Source organism: Myotis davidii, unplaced genomic scaffold, assembly GCF_000327345.1.
Source record: "Myotis davidii unplaced genomic scaffold, ASM32734v1 scaffold927, whole genome shotgun sequence".
NCBI lineage: Eukaryota > Metazoa > Chordata > Mammalia > Chiroptera > Vespertilionidae > Myotis > Myotis davidii.
Genome location: NW_006298625.1, coordinates 351382 through 376059, shown reverse-complemented (window position 1 = coordinate 376059; position 24678 = coordinate 351382). Strand labels below are relative to the sequence as shown.

At 39.6% G+C, this 24678-nt stretch overlaps 1 protein-coding gene across 1 annotated transcript in view; it reads right to left on the bottom strand.

Annotated features, from left to right (window-relative positions):
• LOC102764125 (metabotropic glutamate receptor 8) overlaps positions 1-24678 on the bottom strand; it is a 384604-nt gene that overhangs the window by 101161 nt on the left and 258765 nt on the right. Inside the window, exon 5 of the mRNA XM_006774192.1 lies at positions 23848-23984. Coding sequence (XP_006774255.1) covers positions 23848-23984 — 137 coding nt within the window. The remainder of the gene's footprint in view (positions 1-23847; positions 23985-24678) is intronic.

The window sequence follows — 24678 nt, the reverse complement described above, 5'->3', positions numbered from 1 at the left end:
CTAACTGAAATAAGCCTGTCAGAGAAAGACAAATATCACATGATCTCACTTGTATGTGGAATCTAATGAATAAAATAAGCTGATGAATAAAATAGATCCAGAGACATAGAAACATGAAACAGACTGAAGGACCTCAGAGGGAAAAGGAGGCAGGAAGAGATCAACCAAAGAATTTGTATGCATAACCCGTGGTCACAGGCAATAGTGTGGTGAAGGCCTGAGGAAGGCACAGGAGGCGGGTGGAGGGGGTCCCGATGATTAATGTGTTGTCTGTTGAAAAATATTATAAAAGTGTACAATGTTTTCCCTCATTTCAGTTAACAATATCTACAATAAAGTTTCAAAATGCCGATCAAGTTAAAAATATAAATGAAACAATTCTTCCATAGAATTTTTATAACATTACAATTACATTTTAAAAAGAGTGAAGCTAGACCCTATGTTGTGGCTTCAGTATTATGGCGATTGTTTGTAGCTCTTTAATCAACGGGAAATCATGACAAAGAGGTTTGGATCTAGCTAGGATAAGACAGCAAAGCAAATCACTATCAAGGTTGATAATATTAAAATGGAAACCAAGAAGTAAGAGCAGCCCTGGCTGGTGTGGCTCAGATGGTTGGGTGTAGTCCCATGCTCTGAAAGGTTGTTGGTTTGATTCCTGGGCAGGGCACATGCCCGAGTTGTGGGCTTGATCCTTGGTAGAGGGCATGCAGAAGGCAGCCAATATGTATTCTTCTCTTACATCAATGTTTTTTTCTCTCTCTCCCTCTCCCTTCCTTTCTCTCTAAAAAAATCACTAAAAATATTTTTTAAAATAATAACAGAAAGCAGTAAGAGCAAAACAAGATATGTAATCCCTGAAAATAAACCAGAGAGGAACAATACCTCTGCAAATTAGCTGCTAAACAGCAATGGTTGAGCCCCATAGTCATGATGCTTCAAAATTCCACTGTACAATACATCTTTAAGTTATTCTTTTTAAATGTCTGCCCCAAAGTTTAACTTCTCCAAATGAACATACAAAAGATTCACAAGAATCAAATAAGGAAAATTGTCTCTTTTCTCAAAGCAGTGGGCCATCTAAATACAGAGTAGTTTCATAATCTAGTTTTGTTTTGTGTTTTACATAATGTAGCCAATGTTTCTCTAATTTGCTCCCTACATTCAAGCTGGCAAATGTGCCAAGTCACTATTGTTTGCAAAGATTTCCAACTTGGGTATTTAACAATGGGGACAGGCTCCACGTAACAAAATTTTTGTTCTCCCAAGGTACACTGAACTTCCTCAAAAAGAGACCAAATGCTGAGAATTTTATTTTTTTTAAATATATTTTATTCATTTTTTACAGAGAGGAAGGGAGAGAGATAGAGAGTTAGAAACATCGATGAGAGAGAAACATCGATCAGCTGCCTCCTGCACACCTCCTACTGGGGATGTGCCCGCAACCCAGGTACATGCCCTTGACCGGAATCGAACCTGGGACCTTTCAGTTGCAGGCTGACGCTCTATCCATCGAGCCAAACCGGTTATTTTTAATTTTATTCTGCCAACAGAAGAAACACTTTGCATTCTGATCAGAACTGCCAGTCAAACACTGACAGACCAGCACTTCCCAGGCAGCGTGAATGTGTTGTCACCAGCATTTGAACGGAGCCAGGTGAGAGCTCTGTAGGGGGAGGCTCTCCTTAGCTGGCTTCTGTCAGGTTGGCTGTGATGAGGAAGCAAGGCCAGGTGGTTGCTCTCAGGAAGGTGAGGGGAAGTGTGTCTTCTCCTGCCCCCTCTGATAACATGCACTGTCCAAAATGCAGCCCCATCCATTCAGAAAGGAAAATGTATCCTACTATCAACTGCAAAGTGTTAGGACTCTATGCTGAAGGCAGAAAGGCAAATTACAGGCACCCAAGTCAACCCCAGATCTGCCAGCTTTTCATATCTAAACGATATCAATCTTAGAAATGATACGTTTTTGAATTCCAATCCTTAAAATTGTTTAAAATTGCACCAGGGTTCCAAGAACAACTTACTTCCATAAGATAAAACGTTCTCTCTACAGTCACATGAAATGTGAGTTTATTGCTTATTCACTTGGATTTCATAACCAGAACATCCTGACTTTCCTCATAACCTTTCCCAGGCTCCGGGTTCCATCACCTTTTTCCAATCTCCTTGATCCCTAAAGTTAACTTGATATTTTCTTTTGGTTTCTATTGGTATGTTTCCCCACAAGCCACCTCTTTTTCATCTTATTTCTTCTCAATCAGGACTTTGCCACACATATTCATATTTTCTGACCTTCGGTCATTTTATAATTGATTTTGGTTCACCTGCACTCCCCCACTGGGAGACAGTATAGAATGGAGTTGGATGAGAAATCCTTGCATCCCTGAGTGAAATATGGATCCTAGACATCTGTCAGAAAGGATATTTCTTAACTTATAACTTAATGGTATAAAGCAGTAAGCCATTCCAGCTGCAATTAGCCAACTTCATTGTATAAATATAAAATACACTAGAAATTAGACATTCAAAATATCTCGTATACTCCTATACAGCAGCCCACCCTTCTAGCCAAGGACTAGAAGTCTCTAAAGACATTTTATAAGTGGTAACAATGAATAATTTAGTTTAACACTATTACTATTTATTGGAAGATTGAAGAGCCCTTGAAAAACACCTTCCTTTACATGAATGCCACTGAAGCTAAATTATAAAACTACTAAAACTTCAAGAGCATTCTCTGACATTCTCCCCAAACTCCCTATCCATAAGAGTCACCATGACAACACATCTTCTCCTTACCCTGTCCCAGGAAAACCAGACATGTGAAAGAGCAAAAATGCAATCCAGAACTCTTTCTGGAAAGTAGGTGTCCAGATAATTCACATATTCATTCATAAATATCCCAATGAAATCTTGCCTTAAGAACATATGTTCAAAATAAGGAAGCCTTAACCCAGAACTTAAATAATGCTTACAGACTAATAATAATGTAAAAGCAACCCACCCACTGTCAAGGACTAGAAGTTTGTTCCTTTTCTATTTTTAAAGTCAACTATGGGACAATAAAGGGGAATATGTAGACAGAATGCCCATGTTAAAAACATAATCATGTAAAAGTGAAAGTCTGACTCACAAAAAAAAGGATTATATTATATACATAGGAAGAAAGAGCATACCAAAGTATATGTGTTTGAATATATTTTTCTTATAAAACAGGTAGTTGACATATATGTCTTAAGATATATGTTCAAAGGTCAGAAGCAGAAATCAAGGCCTAAGTATATTTTTACCATGGTCACAAAATTTAGCAGAAGAAAAAAATAGAATCTAAAACAATACCATAGAAAATAAACAATGGGAGGAGTAGAGAGTTAAGGGTAGCAAAGGTGAACTAAGTCTTTATCTTTCTTATTATAAGACCAGTAAATAGCTTGATAAATGAAGAATTCTAGATATAAAAAGTAGTGCCTGGAATTTACACCAAAAACAAGCCTCATACAAACAACCAAAAGAGATTGCCTTTCTATACCCCATCCAAGGGTCTGGAGGGGTGGGATCAGATCTTCTTTCTTTCCCTTTCAAGCAGTTTTCTAAAGTAAAAACTTCACAACAAATTAAAAAGTAAAACTTAAAACACCATTTTAAATGATACCACCACCATCACCAATTAACCTGGGGACTGAATTATTATTTCTGGGTTCCGTGATGCTGTCCAATGTGCTAACACCGATCAGCAGCTGTTGGTTTAACAAATGAACCATTACATCAAAAACACTGCTATTCTTACTGGCAGGACATTAAACTCCTCACCGTCGCTGGAGATAAGCAAATTCCCTGACATTAGTGGGAACATAATAGCTCTTTACCAGATATCCATAGAGAGTTCATCATGACTGAGCGAAGACGCTGAGCAGTCAAGTAAATATGAGCATAGGCTGAAGGGATATTAGAAAAGGAGGTAATGAGTTTGAAGATCCTCACGTTCATCATGAACATATTCTGAAGTTGGATGTCAAACTGTCTTTTCTTAGGAACTAAGGATTTTCCCATGTATCCTCTAGTCAACATTAAAGCTATAACTGTAGGCCTGGCCTTGGTTTGAAATCTTAACTGCCTGCATCTCCAGATGTTTTTTTCAACTCTGTTTTCACTTTGCCATTTTTCTACAAAGTTGAGTTTTTAAGTGCTTTATCATCTGAAACCCCTAAGGCAACTAGAGTCCAATCCTTTCATTTTCTTTTTTAATTTGTCTGTAATTAGAAACTCACAAAGTGCAGTACACTATTTAAAAAAAATACACACACACACACACACACACACACACACACACAACAGGCTTCCTTTTTTTGGGCTACTTTGTAGACTGTCCCTGAGACTATAGCTATTGTCTGAGGCTCCTGATTGACTTAGCTGTTAAGGCATGGAATTGGCACTTCCTGTGCAGAGGGTCCCTGATGAATACAGACTCTATTAGGCAAGGAGAGCATAACATGACACACAGTCTTCTGGCAACCCTCTTGAATTCCAAGCTCTGTCTCAGAGCTGGCTTACTTGCTCTCAACTTAAATTCTCTGGTGGTCCTTTTCCCCAGTTAGCTTTGAGCTACCATACACTATAAATAAAACCCGCTACTCGACCCATGAGTGTTGCCTTCAATCCTGAGTTAAAAAAGAAAATAATAACGGAACAATCATAATCGAACAATCAGATGTCAATGTGGGACTCAATCACATTATATTGATTTACAAACAACATACTTTTTGACTTGGTAAGCCTATGATACTCTTATATTTATGAGGCACCAACCCTTTTACGGTGACATTCTATGACCTAAGGTACTATTATAAGTTTTACTTTCTTTTCTTGTCTTTCTGCCTCTCTTACTCTGGAAAGATAATTTCCAAATGGAATTTTAGGTCTTCTACCCAAATATATTTCTTTTATCACACAATTGTTAGCACCCCAGTCCCAGGCATCCATGCACTCTTCTCCCAGAGTGATGAATAATAAGAAACATGTTGGAGGCCAGTGGAGGCAGCCACTGTGTCATATAAGTAGCTTGAATCTTGATCAAGTGCTATGGCTGAATAGCCGTGAGTAAACTATTTCTATTTTCTGAGCCTTGGTTTCCTCATTGAAAATATGCTTATTGTTTGTAAAGCCATTTGGGTCCAGTGTTATGTAATATTTAAAAATGAAATTCCCACTAAATTTTGAAAATTTGTTCGACTATTTATAGATGTCACTCACAAATACCAAGGGAAGACTCAATTCACAGGACAGATCAAAATTTATGAAAAGTCATCTTTCCCTGTTGTTTAATGTCTCTAATACCTGCAATTGTCTTCCTTCTTTTAAAACTCTGCAGAAATGCCTCTAACATCAGCCCACACTGTTATTTGTCTCTTTTTATGTCCTCTCACCTTTTGGATATTTTCATTTTCTATTCCAAAAACTCAGTGAGGATTCTAACCTCACAGAACCAGGGTAGAAATTCCCTTCAATATAAGTGCATAGTAGGCACTTCTTTCCTTAGTATCAAGGACTAATTACAGATAAACTTGCATTCCTAGCCTCCATCACCACTGAGCTCCTCTACCTAGACCCCTGAGGTAGTCTTCTTCAGAAGCACAGGATGTGCAGTCTTTGAATCCAGGAAAACACCCTAAAGCCAAATCCTGCAGTCACTGGCCCATGGCCTCCAGGCTGATCATAGCTGTTCTAGGAAACCCTCTTCATAAGGCCAGGCCTATTTTCTTTCTGTCCTTGGTCTTAAATTCCTGGTATCACTGTTGGTTTCCAAGTGTGTCTCCTTAGAGTAGAGTCTCCGTGAGTGGAGTAGGGCTTTAAGCCGTAAATCAATGCCGACTTGGGTGCCACGCCTTTTTCCCCCATTTTGATTAGTTTCTTGGTTCTTAAGATAGCCTATATCTCAGGATATACGATTTAAAAGCTAATTTCCAATCTGCAGTTATCTAAGAGAACTCCCTGGGCTGTCTACTTCATTCAATACTAAATTTTTAAAAAAGTAATCTATACAGTAATACAATGCCAAATAGTAGATTATCCCCCTGGAACACTATTTTAACCTCAGAATAGTAGTTTTCTTCCAGCTTTGGTGAAGTGTTCCCAGGATAAACACAGATAACTAGTCATCTGGAAATTTCTGTGAATTTTCAGCACTGTAAAACAATGTAATTCCACTCTAAATCTAAGATCTAGGTAATGCTTTACACCAAACAAATGGAAAACCCTCCTAGGCCTGCCACTTTACATTCCAACACAGAAAACTCAGCTGGCTCAAGGCACTATAGCATCGTGTCTACATACCCCCAAAAAATAATATGGAAGCAACTTAAATATTCACTACAGTTTCCCTGTAATTCCAAAAGACGAATCTCTATGTAACCCGTCTAATCAAGCACAGCTTCTTATAGGCCTTTTGCATCTCTCTTCTGCTCACTTTCTCCCTGATCTGGAAGGGAGGAGGGTCTCTCAATCTCAGTATTCTCTCTTTCTCTGTTTATCTGTCTCTCTTTCTCTCTGTGTATATGTATCTTTCACATTTAGATCTGCCTGGAAGGCTTCTTCTTTCTTCTTCCTTAACTCTCAAAAGCTCTTACCAAACCAGTCCATTCCTTTCTCTATTCCCCGCCCTTGTAACTACTAGATATATTCTTTTCCTTCTCTGATCTTCTTGTGTAAATCAGCCAAGCATATGACAGTGATTCCTGAATACCCCTCATGCATAGACCTGACTGCGGACAGCAGAGATCTTTCTCCTCAAAAAGGTGAGAGTGAAAAACTCTTAATAGTCTTATATTCATATGGTTCCTATTATAGAAACAGCAATGCCATCCTAGGAGGATGATTTGAGGCTAAACAAAATGACATATTTACACAAACTCCTGACATATGTTTTTAAGAATTGTTGTTTAAAGAAATGAAAAATAGTGATATAGGAAGCAGGATGCAGTTTGGCCAGAATCCTGTATCCCTCCAGAAGTAGCCCCTCAGTCTCACTCTCCATCCCCACTTAGCATCCTGAAGAAAGAAGGGAAATAGAGAAAAGAGGATAAAGAACGGCAGAAAAATGATTAGTGGTTTGATTGAGGACTGAGCAACTGGTGTGGAGAGGAACACAGCGTGGCTTAGTGTGTCTGCTGCTTCATAAGCCAAGCTGCGCCTCTGCCAGGTGGCGAGGAGGGCAGAGGCAGCCACAGCGCTCCACACCAGCTGCTCGGCTTCCTTCCACTCAACCCTGGGGGAGTCTGGGCAGTTAGGGCAGCCACCAGGGAGCAGCAGCAGATGGCGACCATGCTCCGAGGTGTACATACTCTTGAGTGGTGAGGGCTCCCGTCACAAAAAAAGCAGCTATCTTTTATGTGCCAATAAATATAACCTACTAAAAGGCTGCAAGATGGCACATTCATGGAAAATTATCATTTTTGAGTTTGTTCTTTAATTTAGTTCTTTAATTTTAGCAGTCTTTTATTTTATACCAGAGGCCTGGTGCACAAAATTCGTGCACAGAGAGGCGGGGGTTCCCACAGCCCAGCCTGCACCCACTCCAACTGGGGATCCCTTGGGGGATGTCTAACTGCCAGTTTAGGCCCAATCCCTATGATCAGGTCTAAACTGGCAGTCGGACACCCCTCTCACAATCTGGGACCACTGGCTCCAAATCACTCACCTGCCTGCCTGTCTGATTGCCCCAACCCCTCTGCCTGCCTGCCTGATCACCCTTAACTGCCTCTGCCTGCCTGATCACCCCTAACTGCCCTCCCCTGCCGGCCGGCCTGATCTCACTCCCAACTGTCTTCCCCTGCAGACCTGATCTCGCCCCCAACTGCCCTCCTCTCCAGGTCAATTTGGTTCTGATTGGTCCGTTTCTATGCCAGTCAGCATCTCTGGGCCTATCAATGGGACCTGATCAGAAAGGCAGGCCTGATCCACAGCCCCCTAGGCAGTCAATGCTGGGTGGGGGGTGCAGAGGCCCCAGTCTGGTCAAGCCTTTGATTGTAAAGGTTGTTACAACTCTGGCTCTTTATTATATAGATATCAGATACAGGAAAACTATTAAACTTAGAGAAAATAGTTTTGAAAAACACATTTTCTCTCCCCATCTGGCATTACCCTTATGAAGTAGAGAAGAAATGATCACGTAACAAACCTACAAGGGAATATTTTAGCTTCAACTATATTTACTGAGCACCTACTCTGCGTGCCAATTATAATACAAGCGTTTTCCATGGGCATCATGTTATGTGAGGTAGATATAAAAAGTTCTTATTCTAAGTAAGGGGGAAATATTCTGCCTCTCACATGCATAAACACACAGAGAAACAAAAATCAGAGAAAACAATTGAATATTAGTTTAGTTCTGTTGAAATGAATGCAAGTTCAATTCTGACTAAATTCATATTTATCTCAAAATATGTCAAAAAGTCTCTTGCTTTCTCATCTACTTAAGCTCTACTTCCTCCTGCTTTTTCATTTATAACCATTTACCACATCCTCTTGATTCTGTTTCTTCAGCGTTCCTGAAAATATGCACACAGGTGTCGAATACATATGCAGGTGAATTTCATCTGTTTCTACCAGCTAAGTGAACTTAAATAAGAAACTTACTGTTAACCTGTTTTTCATATATATATATATATATATATATATCCATCCCCTAGTCCGCCCCCAAGTCTTTAGATTAGTGAGGTTTGATATATATATATATGTAAAGTTGGCCTAGCACTCCTATACTTACTTGACCAGAGTGCCTTTGGGGGGCATGTCTGGGGGCTTTTTAAAATCCTGCAGAACCAGTGTTCTAAGAAAGGCGTTTGAGAAAAACTGACTTGGACAAGAACCAGTTATCATTTTAGAAGTTATTTTAGTCTCAGGTTTCCAACAGTTTTCAAAAACAATATTTTTGTAAAAGAGTCTACCTCCTAATGTTTAGAGCCATCACAGACTCTCAGAAAAATGAACCAAATTGTCCTGTGGGCAGCGCTGCCATAAGGGTAGTAGCATGGTGTTAACTTTCCAAGGCCAATTATTTAACAATCTCTTAAAATATATGAAAAATGTCTTTCTTTCATGTGATGCCCAGTAATTGCTTATCCAGACAGCAGCAGATATGAAACTACATTTCAGGAGAAAAAGTTTAACATACAAATATGTGAATATCTGATAAAAAGTAGGAAGAACTTGGGGGAGACGTGGGAAATGGACGCGATCACTGCCGGAGTTCCAATACATCTACCTCCGAACTTCACGCTGTTTACCGCATGCGAGGAGAAAGGGCAATAAAGACATGTGAGGTGATTGCCTCAGTGTCACAAACTGAAGGCCACCAAATTTTAGATGGCACAGTGGGAAATTTGCAATAATTTCATTTCTCTTTTAATGGGAGCACAAGTCAGACTAGCTCACACTGATTGCTGAGATGTGGCCTGTTCTCTACCATGATATCCCTTGATTCTTCATAAACACAGAACTTAGCTCTCTATCAGCATCAAAAAGTGCTTTTCAAATAAACTAGCATTTCTCAAATCATGTTAGTCATTTCTACTTAGCCCTGTTTGAAGTCAGTCTATGTAACAGAATAAACTTAGCTTCCCTACCAGAGTCCTGTTTTTAAAAACATATTATAAAAACATGCTGCTGTGAGCACAAAAGAAAACTACTGTCATAGCAAATCTTTGACATTTTTTTTTTTACATTTTATTAAAACAAACGTAAGTAAAATAACCTGACATCATTAACCTCTTTCTTTTTAGTGATATTTTTTCCAGAGGCTATAAACATAAGCAGTCATGTTTCTTTAAAATCAATACTCCAAATTAAAAATCAGATGCATTATCAATCACATAAGAAAGGAATTCTGAATTTTTAAACAGCAGTGAGGTTTACCTGTAGCATCACCTTTGTATAGATGAATAGTTGAGGCCTTAAACTTATTAGACTACTTTTTAAATCTAAAATTAAAAAAATAACTAAACAAATAGAAAAAAACATTTTAACATAACTTTTACTATCTGAAGTATCCAACAGGGTAATAAGATATCTGAAAGAAATTATAGTGGATACCTGTACTGGAAATTGAAGCCACAACTATCCTAGAGGCCTGGTTCACAAAAATTGTGCACTTGGGGGGGTCCCTTAGCCCAGCCTGTGCCCTCTTGCAGTCTGGGACCCATCAGGGGAATGTCCAGCTGCTGGCTTGGGCCCGCTCCCTGGGGGATTGGATCTAATCTGGCAGTCAGATCTCCCTTTGGCAGCCCGGGAGCCCTCAGGGGATGTCCACTTGCCAGCAGGGAGCAGGCCTATCCTGCAGTCGGACATCCTTAGTGCTGCTGAGGAGGCGGGAGAGGCTCCCACCACCACTGCTGTATTGGCATCCTTCAGACTGGCCTGTGGCTGAGCAGAGCTCCCCCTGTTGGAGCGCACTGACCACCAGGGGGCAGCTCCTGCATTCAGCGTCTGGCCCCTGGTGGTCAGTGTGTGTCATAGTGACCAGTCATTCCCAGTCATTCTGCTGTTAGGGTCAATTTGCATATTACCCTTTTATTATATAGGATAGAGGCCTGATGCATGGGTGGGGGCTGGCTGGTTTTCCCTGGATGGTGTCCCGGATCAGGGTGGGGGTCCCGCTGGGGTGCCTGGCCAGCCTGGATGAGGGGCTGAGGGCCATTTTCAGGCTGGCCACAACCCCCAGCCACCCAAGCTCCCAGTGGAGGCTGGCTGGAAGCAGATATCTGGGATTTATTTATCTTCTATAATTGAAACTTTGTTGCCTTGAGCGGAGCCCACAGCCGGCCTGGGCAGGCGGGAAGCTTGGCTTCCTCCCTCGCCACAGCAACCAAGGCTCCTGCTTGCTCCAGTTTTGTGGCTGCTGGCTGCCATCTTGTTTAGGTTAATTTGCATATAGTCGCTCTGATTGGCTGGTGGGCGTAGCTTGTGTGTGTAGTGAAGGGACGGTCAATTTGCATGTTTCTCTTTTATTATATAAGATAATAAAAGGGTAATATGCAAATTGACTGAACAGCAGAACAACTGGTCACTATGATGTGTACTGGTCACTAGGGGGCAGATGCTCAATGCAAGAAATGCACCCTGGTGGTCAGTGCACTCCCACAGGGGGAGTGCTACTCGGCCAGAAGCCCAGAAGCCAGGCTCATGTCTGGCTGGTGAGCGCAACTGACGTGGCAGGAGTCTCTCCCACCTCTGTGGCAGTGCTAAGGATGTACAACTGATGGCTTAGACCTGCCCCCATGGCGAGAACGTGAAGGCTGGGCTGAGCACCCCCCCCTCCAGTGCACAAATCTCGTGCACCGGGCCTCTAGTTAATTAATAAAACACAAGTCTGAGGATTAGTGAGAGCTCAGGTTAACATGACCTCTCTTATGCATCAAATCATCACAGAACTTCCTTAGGTCAATCATTCAAGCCTGTTTGTTCCTTAGCAACATGAAATCATACCCTATCAAATATTTTAAGGAGACTATTTTTTTTTAAAATATATTTTATTGATTTTTTTACAGAGAGGAAGGGAGAGAGAGAGAGAGAGAGAGAGTCAGAAACATCGATGAGAGAGAAACATCGATTAGCTGCCTCCTGCACATCTCCTACTGGGGATGTGCCCGCAACCCAGGTACATGCCCTTGACCAGAATCGAACCTGGGACCTTTCAGTCTGCAGGCTGACGCTCTATCCACTGAGCCAAACCGGTTTCGGCAAGGAGACTATTTTTTAAAAATTAGTTGATTATTTGATAAACTAGCTTTAAGTATAAAATAATGAGTTTCCCATGTTTAAGGAATTTTATTCACAGTTGTGAAGCTTAAAGTATGTTCTTAAATAGGAGATGTATAAAGCATATGCCCATCTCAGTGTCCCTTGAGGTTCCCTTTAGAAAAATGTTACGAAGAGATTAGCCTCAAAAATTTTATAATGGCTTAACCTAGCAGTCATATTTGATTTTTAGAAACTAAAGAAATGGCTAAAACATGCCTATACCAACAGAAGTGATAGCTACAAAACTAAGCCAGATGAAAACTAATTACAGCAAAGCCTAGCAGAGCATTCAGACAACTTCAGAAGGATAGAGCAGGGACAACTTGGAGGAAGTTTTGGAAGCTCAGTAAGAGTTTTGTTTTAGTGCTGCAGACAACAATTGTAGTAGTGATAGAAAAGATGGAAAGGTTAAGCACAAAAGGAAAGAATGTAGGTCTATTATCATAGACCCAGGTGGTATTACTTTTACATGAGAACCTTTTCTTTTGGGCATCTTTGCTGCATCTATACTAAGTGTACCGGAGCCAAGGTGTCACTCTATGATGTTCTGAGGGACCCGAGATACTTAGTGTAGCAATAAAGTCTCCCTTTCTTATATTTTAACAATATACTATATTAAAGGGTTAAATTAACTTCTAAACTGTCTAATAAATATCATTTAGCTCAGTTCTGAGGCAAGACATTTCCCTTCCCTGCTGTTTCTTGTAATTCAACAAATATATGCACTCATAGTAGGTTTCTTCATAATTTCTCTAGAGGTGTTTTTCTAAATGTGAATGGTTAAACAAATGTTGGTACATCCACACAATAGAATAATACTCAGCAATTAAAAGGAAGACAATAACTTGGATAAATTTTGAGGGAATTATACTGAACGAAAAAGCCAAACCCAAAAGATTACATATAGTCTGATTATATTCTTGAAATGACAAGTTTATAGAAATAAAGCACATATTCATTGTTGCCAGACACTGGGGGAGGCAGGTGGGAGGGAAGTGAGTGTGGCTATGTAAGGGCCACAGGAGGGGTCCCCATGGTGATGGGAATGTTCTGTTTTCTGACTCCACTGGAGAACACATGGACCTACACAGGTAACAAAATCGCATGGAACTAAGTACACACAAACACACACACATAAATGAGTCAAACTAAAACTGGGGGGATCTGAACAACATTGATGGGCTGCATAAATGTCAATTCCCTGGCTGTGAGAGTACACTGCAGATCTTTTCTGCCTACTTTATTTTGTCATGTTTAAAATTAAATGCATTGGGGTAACATTATTTAATAGCATTATATTAATTTCAAGTGCACAACTTCATAATACAACATCTGTACACGTTACTGTGGGCACACCACCCGAAGCCCAGTCTCCTTCCATCACCTTATATCTGACCCTCTTTGCCCTCTCATCCTCCCTCCTCCCCTTTCCTCTCTGATAACCACCATTCTGTTGTCTGTCCCTACAAGTTTGTTTTATTTATTGCTTCTTATTTTCTATTCCACACATGCATGAAAGCATACAGTTCTTGTCCTTTCTCTCTTGATTTATTTCATTTAGCATAATACTTTTAAGATGCATCCATGTTGTCACAAGTAGCAATACTTCATCTTTTCGGTGGCTGAGAAGTATTCCATTCTATATATGTACTACATCTTCTTTATCCAGTCATCTGTTGAAAGACACCTGGGATGTTTCTATGTCTTAGTGATTGTGAATAATGCTGCAAAGAACATAGGGGTGAATATATCTTTGTGAATAAGTGTTTTCAAATTTTTCATATACATACCCAGAAGAGGGCTTGCTAGGTCCTATGGTAGCTCTATTCTTAATTATTTTTAGTAACCTCCAAGCTGTTTTTCATAGTGATTACACCAGTTTGCATCCCCACCAGCAGTGTGTGAGGGTTCCATTTTCTCCACCCCTTCTCCAGCACTTATTCTTTCTTTTCTTATTGATGATAGCCACTCCAACCGGTGTGATGCGGTATTGCATTGTGGTTGGAATTCCCCTTATAATTAGTGATGTTGAGCATATTTTCATGTATCTGTTGACAATCTGTGTGTTTTCCTTGGAAAAAGTGTCTATTTAGTTTTTAAATAAGTTATCATTAGGGGGGAAATGGGTAAAGAGAACATGGGTTCTTTCTTTCTTACAACTGCAAGTAAATCTACCATTATCTCAAAATAGTAAGTTTAATTAAAACTGATTTATAACAAAAGAATGAATACGAAAAATTTAGTACTTTTCTGTGTCCTTGTTGTGTCCTTGTTTTCTTGTTATATTCCTAGGTCATTTATTTATGGATTTAAAGAAATAATTTTATTTTATGTCCCAACTGCTGAGCTCTTTGCACAACTGCACATTTCTGCAACTTCACTTGTAGATAAGAATTTGTAATCTCAATAAATAGTATAAGACTTTGGAAAATTCCAGCTTCTAGCTCTATTTTCCTTTCTTAAATAATGGGAGCTTTGAGGAAAGATGGCATGTTACATTTTTTATTCCATCAACAGAATGTTAACTTTATTCACTTTAGTTTCATGCTCTTATCAGCTACTGACCTCTACCTATAGCTGGAGGCTACATATTTAATTCACATATAATACTTTTTAATCTTCCTTGTAATTCTTTTGTCCATTGTGGATTTTACATAATGCTGATGTGTCTATTGAGCTTTTTAAAAATACCCTAAGATATAAGCTTCACATATATTATAGTAAACTTACCATAAGGAAATGATTTTTTGCCAGTTATTCTTCTATTCAAGATTATAATCTCATGTTTCTAACCTTATTTTAATCTTACTTATTCTGCTCATAATGCTAAAATTGCACTTACTTTACTTCACCTGAGGTTAAAATAATGATTTATATATCATTTATTATCACTTATAAATTTATTTTCCCCACAAAAGTCTAAAGTCCCCATCTTCCTTTGCCATTCTTTAACATTGGTATAAAGAGGCATTTTTTACTTTGTGTTATGTTCTTCTTTAAGTTCCATCTGTATCATTTTAATTATTAGTTATTGAAATAACCATGAAGCATTTGTGGCTTTTCCTATTTTTCATTAATAACCATAGATTATTTTAATGCCCAACTTATAATTTCCCTAATATAAATGCTCTACTCTACTAAATTACCCCAAGAGCCTGAAATAGATCCAGATAATTGAACCCAGCTTCTTAGTTCCTAATCAGATTAAACCATATTTTATATGGCATAACTTTGTATGTTCTTAAAATAGTAGCATGATTTTTTTCTTATTCTATTGAATGGCCTAGATGAATCTATATGTACATATATAGATGTGTCTATATAATTATTGTTGATAAAATAATACTTTATTAACTAAAATGTAGTAACTTTCTTATTAATTCCATCACTTGTTTGTTTGGTTGGTTATCCTACCATGATAAATATATATACATAAGTCTTTTTAAATATCTTAGGGAAATAGGCACAAACCAAGTAGACAAATATATAAGGCAGAGAGAATCTGTCAATTAGGTAAAATAAGAAAGAAAATCATTCTTCTTTGTTGTTGTTGTTTTTGTTAATCCTCACCTGAGGATATTTTTCCATTGATTTTTTTTTTTTTTTTTTTTTTTTTTTTTTTTTTTTTTTGGGGGGGAACTGATTTTTAGGGAGAGTGGAAGAGAGAGGGAAAGACAGAGAGAAACACTAATATAAAGGGAAACATCAATTGGTTGCCTCCTGCCGGAGCCCTGACCAGGGCCCGGGCCAGGGAGGAGTCTGCAACCAAGGTACATGCCCTTGACCCTTCCTTTGGTCTGCAGGCCAGTGCTCTATCCACTGAGCCAAACAGGCTATGGCAAGAAATTCATTCTTAATCACAGCCTCGACTAAGTAATGAAACAATCTCTTCTCCAGCCAATCTACATTTTTGACAAAGATGTTCCCTGGAGTTTAGAGCTGAGCATATCTCTACTAGAAATCTCGCTGTACCCTAAAGAATACCAATCAGTGATCTCATAGCATTTGAGACCCTATAAAATTGAGTTTCAAGCAATCTTTCTTTATTCCTGTGATGTCCTCTGCTCAGACTGTCCTCTGTTCAGGCCACTCAGGATTGCCCTCATTCCTTAAGTAAACTGTGTGCTTTCCTTCCTCCATACAACAGCATCAGTAACAATCCTCGTCTTAATCAATGCACTTCCAACTGGCATTATGAAGTCCTTGTGTAAGCAGGGTAGGCCTGCAACCCAATGGATATTACTTCTCAAAGGTAGACATCAGAAGCTGCTTGGCAACTACAGAATCCTACAGAGTATAGGAAGCTCTACAACAGCATAGGCAAGAACATGAATACTATGAAACTTCTGAGTGTTGGACTTTTCCTATAAGGCCACCCAAATATTAGAATCTTCCCAACCTATCTCTTTGGGGATATTGAAAACCAGTTAAATTAAAATAGTTCCCCAGTTCTCCAGGCTCCAAACCAAGATAGAATATGTTTCCTTGGAAGTACCAATCCTATCTACACTAATAAAAGACAAGGATGCTAATTGACTGTAGCTTCTCTATGCCCACCAGCCAATCAGAGCAAGTATATTCAAATTAACCTAACCAAGATGGCGGTTAATTTGTATATACTGGCTGGGAGCAAAGACTGAAGACAACATGGAAGCGAAGTGCTGCAGAAGGGAGAAAAGTAGGGGTGGCAGAGGCAGGAACAGAGCCAAGGTGGTGGAGGAGGGAGGCGGGAGGGAAACAAGCCAGGTGGCAGAGTGGGAGGGAAACCAGCTGGGCAGTGGTGCGGGAGGGAAACCAGCTGGGCAGTGGGGTGGAAGGGAAATCAGCTGGGCAGTGGGGTGGGAGGGAAACCAGCTGGGTGGTGGCAGTGGAGCAGGAGGGAAACAGCCTGGCGGTGGAGCGGGAGGGAAACCAGTGGAGCAGGAGTGAAGCCCTCCTCAGCAGGTTTTGCTCCCCTCTCTGCTTGCTCCAGCCATAGGAAGCCCTATTCTTGCAGGAATTTTCCTACAACGGGCCTCTAGTTAGCAATATCAATGCTAATAAAAATGGGCATTTAAAATGGACAAGAATAAAGTAACACAGTTGGATGCATTAGGAGTTAATGACAGAGGCATATCCTTGGATTCTGCTCCTGAATATTGCTGCTAATCCAGGAGTGACACCTGGGACTGAATCTGAAATACCTCTAAACCATTCCAGCACCTACCACAGCAATAGCACAATGGAGTCACTTTTTTCCAGAATAAATGGATACATAGATGGATGAATGGATGCTTTTTCCATGGCTTATATACTCTTTCAACCATCTCTGGCCACCGAAGTAATTTAAAATCCAGCTTAAGTTCATCTGTCAAGAAACTTGATCCAGTCCCCCAAGTTGGAAGTAACTATTGTATCTTCGGAATTTTTTTTCTTTAGTCTGTACCTGTCTAATTATGCTTCCATTGCAATTAAATTAAGGTATAGCATTGACTTTAATATATTGCAAATTCTTTATATCTTATTGAATCTTGTATTCCTCAAAGGTTTAGCATCCTGCCTGCCATGGAGCAGTCACTGAATAAGTAATGTGTGTACAAGTAGTTCACTTTCTAATCAATAATCTTGAATCATTGCACCATATTCAGTCAGCATTTAGAAAATGGCATATTATTAATAACTTTTAAACAAATACTTATTGAACACCTACTCTGACTTGGCAAGAATATAGTTAAAATTTAATAATTTTGACATTTGCTCAATGTGTCAAAAACATGAATTTACCAAATGCTTGTTTTCTCATAAACATTGATAGCAAAAATAACATTCCTGAAAACAATAAATTTTTATCTAATAGACAAATGTAAAGTTTTAACAATGAATCATCTTATAACAAGGAAAGGGAGCAGAACAAAATATTTTCAGAATAGTGTATAAAGGCATTTATAATGGCATTTCAACTTCTATTGGAAGGTAGTGAAAGATCTCAGGGAACTAACTTTACCTTCATGCTTTGTAGGAGAGGGAGCTCTTTACATGATGCTTGTCTCAACATGCACCAATGTTACTATAAAAGAACATTTTCAAATGCAGGCAAGTTTGCAAATGGGAAAACAGAGGCAAAGAGAAAGTGCATATTTCTAAGAGTCAAAGCAAATAAAATGTCAAGTCTCCCGCCAGCACTGTTTCAACTCCTTTCAATTCATTCCTACTTCAAGACTATTTCAATAATCTTCACTATAGAACAACTGTCCCTCTATGAAATTAATGAACTTAATGATTTTGGTTAAAAACTTTTGATGTTTATCCAAAACAGCAAACATTAGAGGCAAATGAGGGAACTCAGAAATTCTGCCTTTCTGTATTCTGAGCAAGTTGAAGAAACATCAGTACAGTATGTATTTGAAGGGCTATCAATAGGTAAACAAATATTTTCAATTGGAATATCATGCTATAAATACCATACTACAGGTACATAGGAAAGACAGTTAAATTCCATCAGAAATTTTGCTTGTTGTCACCAATGAATTGGAATCCTGGAGTCCATTGGTTTGTCATACCAAAATAAACATTTGAGGACATAAGTATATGCACAGACAAGCTTTCATGGTGTATGCACACCTTTTACAGTTACTACCTACTCGGAACATCAAGATAAAGGCAGGAAAGATTTTGCGAATATGGTGAAATACTCATTATAAGTGCTCCTTAGTAGCCTACTTATACAGGCAAAACAAAACTATTATTAGCATATTTATTTAACAGTGAACATGTGTCAGGCAATGTTCTAGACTGTTTGTATGTGCAATTTCCTTTAATTATCCCAAGAACTCTATGAAGTAGTTATGATTGTTTCCAGGTAGGCGAAGAACCTGAGACTAAGAGAGGTAAAAACAATGTGTCCATGGCTGTAAGACTCATAAATGGGAAGCTGGAATTCAGACATCATCTTTCTGATTTGAGAGTCTTGTTCTTAACCACAAGGCATCTAATCTTCATTGATTATCCCCATTTAACAGATGAGAAAACTGAGGCTCAGAATTCTGTACCTATGATGTGGCCCACTCAAAAATTAAGTCAGGTTCAATGAAGCCCTTCTTCTTCCAACCACCCTTTCCAATTGACACTATATCACTAATTATGGTTGAGGCACCTGTGAACTCACTGTCCTTGACTATGTTTATTTATTTTCAAATTATTTACTTGGCTAAAAAGAGAAGAAAACCAAATAAGCAAAAACCCATCACATTCCTACACTAATGCCACAAAAGTGGCTGTGTTTGGAAGAATAAAAATGTGAGCCCTGAGTTATTTCAGGCCGGTCCAGTAACCTTGATCCACCCTCTCCCTGTGGACTCAAAGCAGCATATGGCTGTTCCTTCTCAGTTCCGGCTTTGATGCTTACTCGGAACCTCTAGGTTACAATATGTTTGTAATCACTAATAAGGACCACCTGTCTCTTGAGAAAATTAGCCTAACAAATAGAGAGACCCAATTGTTCCAATTCACTTTCGTGAGTGGAGTGAGAAGCCCTAAATTAAAATAAATAATTTATATTAACTGATTATAATCGCTAAGTGGAGAACATATGTTAGTTCCATAAAAAAGAAACAATAATATTTTCAATAAAAAACATGTTTTTGATAAACTAAAACACCTAATAATTTTCAAGAAAAAGAAAGGAATAACTTATTTTAAAATTCTTTCACTCCATTAATATACAGTATATTCAGGGCAAATATGTGCTCATATATGCTTAATTATTCACTCTCTGTATAAAAAATCATTCTATGGTTGAATTCAGCCAGAAAAACTGGATCTTTGAAAATAAGTAGACATTAGTCCAATAATTGGCTGATAATTGTTTATCACTGAGAATGTGAAATCTTACCTAATAATAGACAAACATGTAAATTAACTGTCCCTCTGCTACACTCACCAGCCAATCAGGAGAATATGCAAATTAACCCAACAAAGATGGCAGTTAATTTGCATATGTAGGGGTGAAGCGGCAGAGCAAAGACTGAAGGCTTTGTTCAGAGCCACGAAGACTGAAGGCTCCATCCGGAGCAAAGGCCTGGGTCCCAGGTGCTGGAGGAAAACCAGTGCAGGCAGCCAGGGGGAGGGAAGGCCTATTGCACGAATCTCTTCGTGCAATGGGCCTCTAGTATATTATAAATCTGGTTTAATAGAATAAGGAGAGATGGAGCATAATGTGAGTAGTACCCTTCCCCGTCCCTCAACAACTCTCACCAGATTAGCAACCACTCTCTACACTGCTCTTGCAAAACCATGCACATACCTCCCTGGCTGGGTGGTTCAGTTGATTGGAGCATCACCCCACACACCAAAAATATTGTAGGTTCAATTCCCAGTCAGGGCACATTCCTAGTTGTGGGTTCAATGTCCGGTTGTGGGGCATACAGGAGGCAACCGACCAATCTCTCTCTCTCTCTCTCTCTCTCTCTCTCTCTCTCTGGTTTGATCCCTGGCCTCAGTTGGGGCAGATACCCTCCTTCCACCCTCTCTTTCTAAAATCAATGAACATATCCTCAGGTGAGGATTGAACACACATACACACACACACACAACAAAAAACATGCACACACCTTCATCAGTGCGCCTGCCTCTTTGCGCTAGAATTATTGGTTTGAGTGTCTGTCTGTCCTTCTAGGATGTGAGCTCCCTGATCACAGGGACCACATATTCACTCTAGTTCCAACACTTAGCACAGAATATGTGCACAGAATGAACTTAACAAACCCATTCCAAACTAACCACCTAGGTGACAATAAGTAGCCACACACTACTATAAAAAATAGCTATGTATTTATCTTCCATAAAGTTTACCTTTTAAGTGCAGGTAGATTTCCTAAATCATTAAGGGCAATAGTAAAGGCAGGCAGAAACACTGAGCTGTGCGGACAAATAATCAGCATTTGAAATGTAGAGATCCTCTCTGAACTTTCTAAAAGCAAGAGCCTCTCCTAATAGGGACCTTCACTTCTCACCACAAGCATTAGCAGACCTCCCACTGACCACACAGAACCATGAGGCACTGGGTTAATAACAGGTAATATTTATGCATTTCATGTGTGCCAGGCCCTGGACTAAATGCTTCATTTTACTATTTCATTTAATTCTTATTATCACCAAAGAAGTAGGTGCTAATAATGTTTCCATTTTACATACGATAAAAGGGAGGCAAATAACTTGTTTGCTGCCTTGCCCCAGTTCTAAGAAGAATTTTAATAAATCTATCATTTTCCAAGCACCCTCTACTCCACCTTCGAGCAGGTGACTGATCCAACTCCCAAGAAAATTTAGTTTTCTGATAAATTCCAGAATTCAACAGAATTGACATAACCTCTCCCCACAGTCTAATTCACTCTCTTTTCTCCTCAGAGTTTCATTCTCCCTGTTTCAGTAAAACAAGACTTCTATCAAGTTATAAATGATCATGGCCATGCTTGAGAGATAATTCTTACAAATGGTTTTGTTGTCTTTTATGAACAATACTAGTAACATGATATAAAGCTTTATAATAAATATGTCACTCACAAATAGAGAGATGTGTGTATGTATACTTGTGTGTATAATTATTTTAGGTATCATAGTATTATATATTAGTACACATATTGTCAAACACGTAATTTTGTTATGCAAATACCTAATCATAAGACTCTACTAGGCAGTTTGGCATTAATAAAAGATAAAAAAGTAGCTTCCCATTTTAGCCCTTATCAAATTTTCTTTGTCATATCTATTCTATTTAACATAGGTCCACTTTCAGTGAGGAGAGATTAACTGGAGAACTTATATGTATAGCCCATGGACACAGACAGTAATAGCATGGTGAAGGGCGGGGGGGCTGGTGCAGAGTGGAGGAGGTCAATGGGAATAAAAGGGGGACATCTGTAATACGTTTGACAATAAAGATAAATTTTTAAAAGCTATTCGTTTTCAGATTGGTGTCAACAACCTGCAGAGTTGTTGAAGATGTGTTCGGATAAATGTCAATCTGGAATGCAGAACAAGGGGTAAGATTTCAGGAGGCCACTGCATGCATTAAAGTGGAGATACATAGTCATGCATTGTATAGCAGTAGTTCAAACAGAAGTTGTATTTGTGCACTATTCAATGCATAACTGAGATAATTATCAGGAAGCCATTTCAGAGACAATTGATCCTAAATACCCTAGTTTTGTTATTTTTCATCACCTTCTTTTCTGAGAACATTGGTGACTGATGCTGCATAAACATACCACTGAAGGGCTATAGTTGGACATGTGGAAGTGAACATGTATTAAAATGCTAAATAGGTGTCTTCTGAGTAGGTTCACACACATGAAAGTCCATGTGTACATTATACACAGAGACAAGAGTGAACTCCCTCCTACCCTCATGTATGGCATGAGCTTTTACCTTTTAGCTAGGATAAGCTGTAGCTAGGAAATGAACTTCATTATTGATTTAGGAAATGAACTCAACTCTCACAGTGTTATGGTAGCTTTGAGAATCAAGAAGAGGAGATACCTTCATTAGAGGAAAGAACAGAATACAAATTAAGACAATAGAAAGAAGAAGAATATGTTTCTCGTTCGTTTGAAGCATTTTAAAAGCATCTGATTGCCCATGGAGGTAACACTGCTGCTGTAGCAATTCCTTGGCCCTCAATTTCTGCAAATAGTCCTGTATTATAGATGTAGAAGAGATATTGAATGAAAGAATGCCCGTCCTTTTCTGAGACTACAGGAGGCCCCTACTTTATACCCAAAGAAGCCAGTGAGCACTGCTATGGCACCAGGAGCTGTGCAAATGTGAAATAATTCCCTACCCAGTGGTAAACTGCTCCAACCACCCCTGCACCCTGCCATGCCATCACTGCCAGCCCTAGGCCCTGTGACTTCCTGCATTTCCTTATCCATCAGGTTCAGGGCTCAGAGCCCCTTATGATTGGTGGGTGTCAATCAGAGGCAGCTCTCCCCAAAGTCCCTGAAACCTCCTTCCCTAGGAGAGCCCCTTGGAGATGTTCCAACCAGGAACATCTGAAGAAGTTCCTCTGCCCTTCGCCATCCTGCATGCCACCCCCACCATGTCCCCACCACACCCCAGCAGAAGAAGACAGAGCTCTGTGGCAGTGTGGCACCCGGGCAGGGAAATGCCCAGCCGTGTTTGGCATCCTCCCCAGGCCCTGAGGCCCTCCTTCTCCCTGCTCTATCTAAGTTGTCCTCACATGACATTATGTCTTGACAGCACCTGAGGTAAGACAGGGACAGCAGGCAGCTCTAAGGGCTATTAAACAATAGACATCACATTGGGCATGTTAACTTTCTCTGGTGTTGCCACTGAAAGATGAAATGTAGCCCTAACCGGTTTGGCTCAGTGGATAGAGCATCAGCCTGTGGACTGAAGGGTCCCAGGTTCGATTTCAGGCAAAGGCATGTACCTTGGTTGCGGGCACATCCCCAGTAGTGGGTGTGCAGGAGGCAGCTGATCGATGTTTCTCTCTCATCGATATTTCTAACTCTCTATCCCTCTCCCTTCCTCTCTGTAAAAAATCAATAAAATATATATTTTTTAAAAAGAAAGATGAAAAAAAAAGGAAGATGAAATGTAGATCCAGATCAGGCTGCACTTCCATCAATCATATATAGTCTAAAGGTCTCCCCTTAGATGTGATAAAGATGAAATACACTTATTTTTAAGCCCCAACTTTAGCATTCATGGCATACTCTATTATCCACTCCCCAACCCCCGCTCCCCCGCCCACACACACACACAGTGTACAAAGACTTGACCAAGTGAGTCAGAAAAGGGCAAAATTGCCCTAAGTGTATCTATAGTCAATGAAAAGAAAATGAAGTATTTCATTAAATCCCTACAATTATCAGCCATCTCTACAGACATTTAAGACTTTCCATCACATTTTAAAGTTGAAGATAGAATCAAATCATACATTTTCTAAAAATGTACTTAGGAGAAAATGTATTCTAATAAAGGTTATATACTGAAAAATAAAGCATTCTTCTTTGAGAACAATATCCATTGGTGTACATTTATGTCGATACTTGCTTTTAGGTGGAGCTGATTGGTCCAGTGCCCAATGACTTTGTACTCGGTACTCTTGTTGGTGATTTGATACTGGAAGATATCGTAGCGCCCAGGAGCATCTCCGTTCTCATTAAAAGTGACGGGTGTCCCAGCACTGCCTATAAATGTTCAGAAAACCATGTTAATACAGTCTTAGTAAGATAGCCCACTGGGCTTATTTCTCTCTAAGAAAGGAAGGTATATAAAAATATATTGTGCATGGTAAGAGATATGAAGAGTTGTAATCCATATAAAGTCAGTCTTGATAGCATAATATCTTCTACACGAAAAGAGGCCCAGAAGTAGGTACAGGGAGAAGACATGCTTTATCGTGCATGTGAGAAAGTAAATGATGAGTATCCAAGTTAGGCTAACAGTTACATAAATAAAAGTGGATGGGCTGAATAGTCAATACTGGCTGCAGAGAATGACAGTTAATGGAGAAGAGTGTACATGTCCTGGAGTATAACAGCTCTTGTAAAATAGGAACTACCAACAGCAACTAAAAATGTGGCAGGAAGACGACCCAGGCAGATTCCCTGGAGTTTTACTTCACTCTGATCTGAGCTCCCTTCTGAAGCTGTTGCCCTCTGCAATTTCTCTTCCAAGCCTTTGCTTCCACTACCTCTGCCCAAGCGCATATCCACGTGGACTGCTGTTGGGAAGCTTTCAGTGTGCGAGGAAGTGATCCCTGGGAAGTCTCAACGCTGCTCAGATCATGAAAGTTCCCCTAGTGCCACTGCGACAAGGGTAAGAGTGGGAGGGCAGCAGGATGCATGAAATGCCTTCTTTTCTAAACTCCCATTTCTCTCG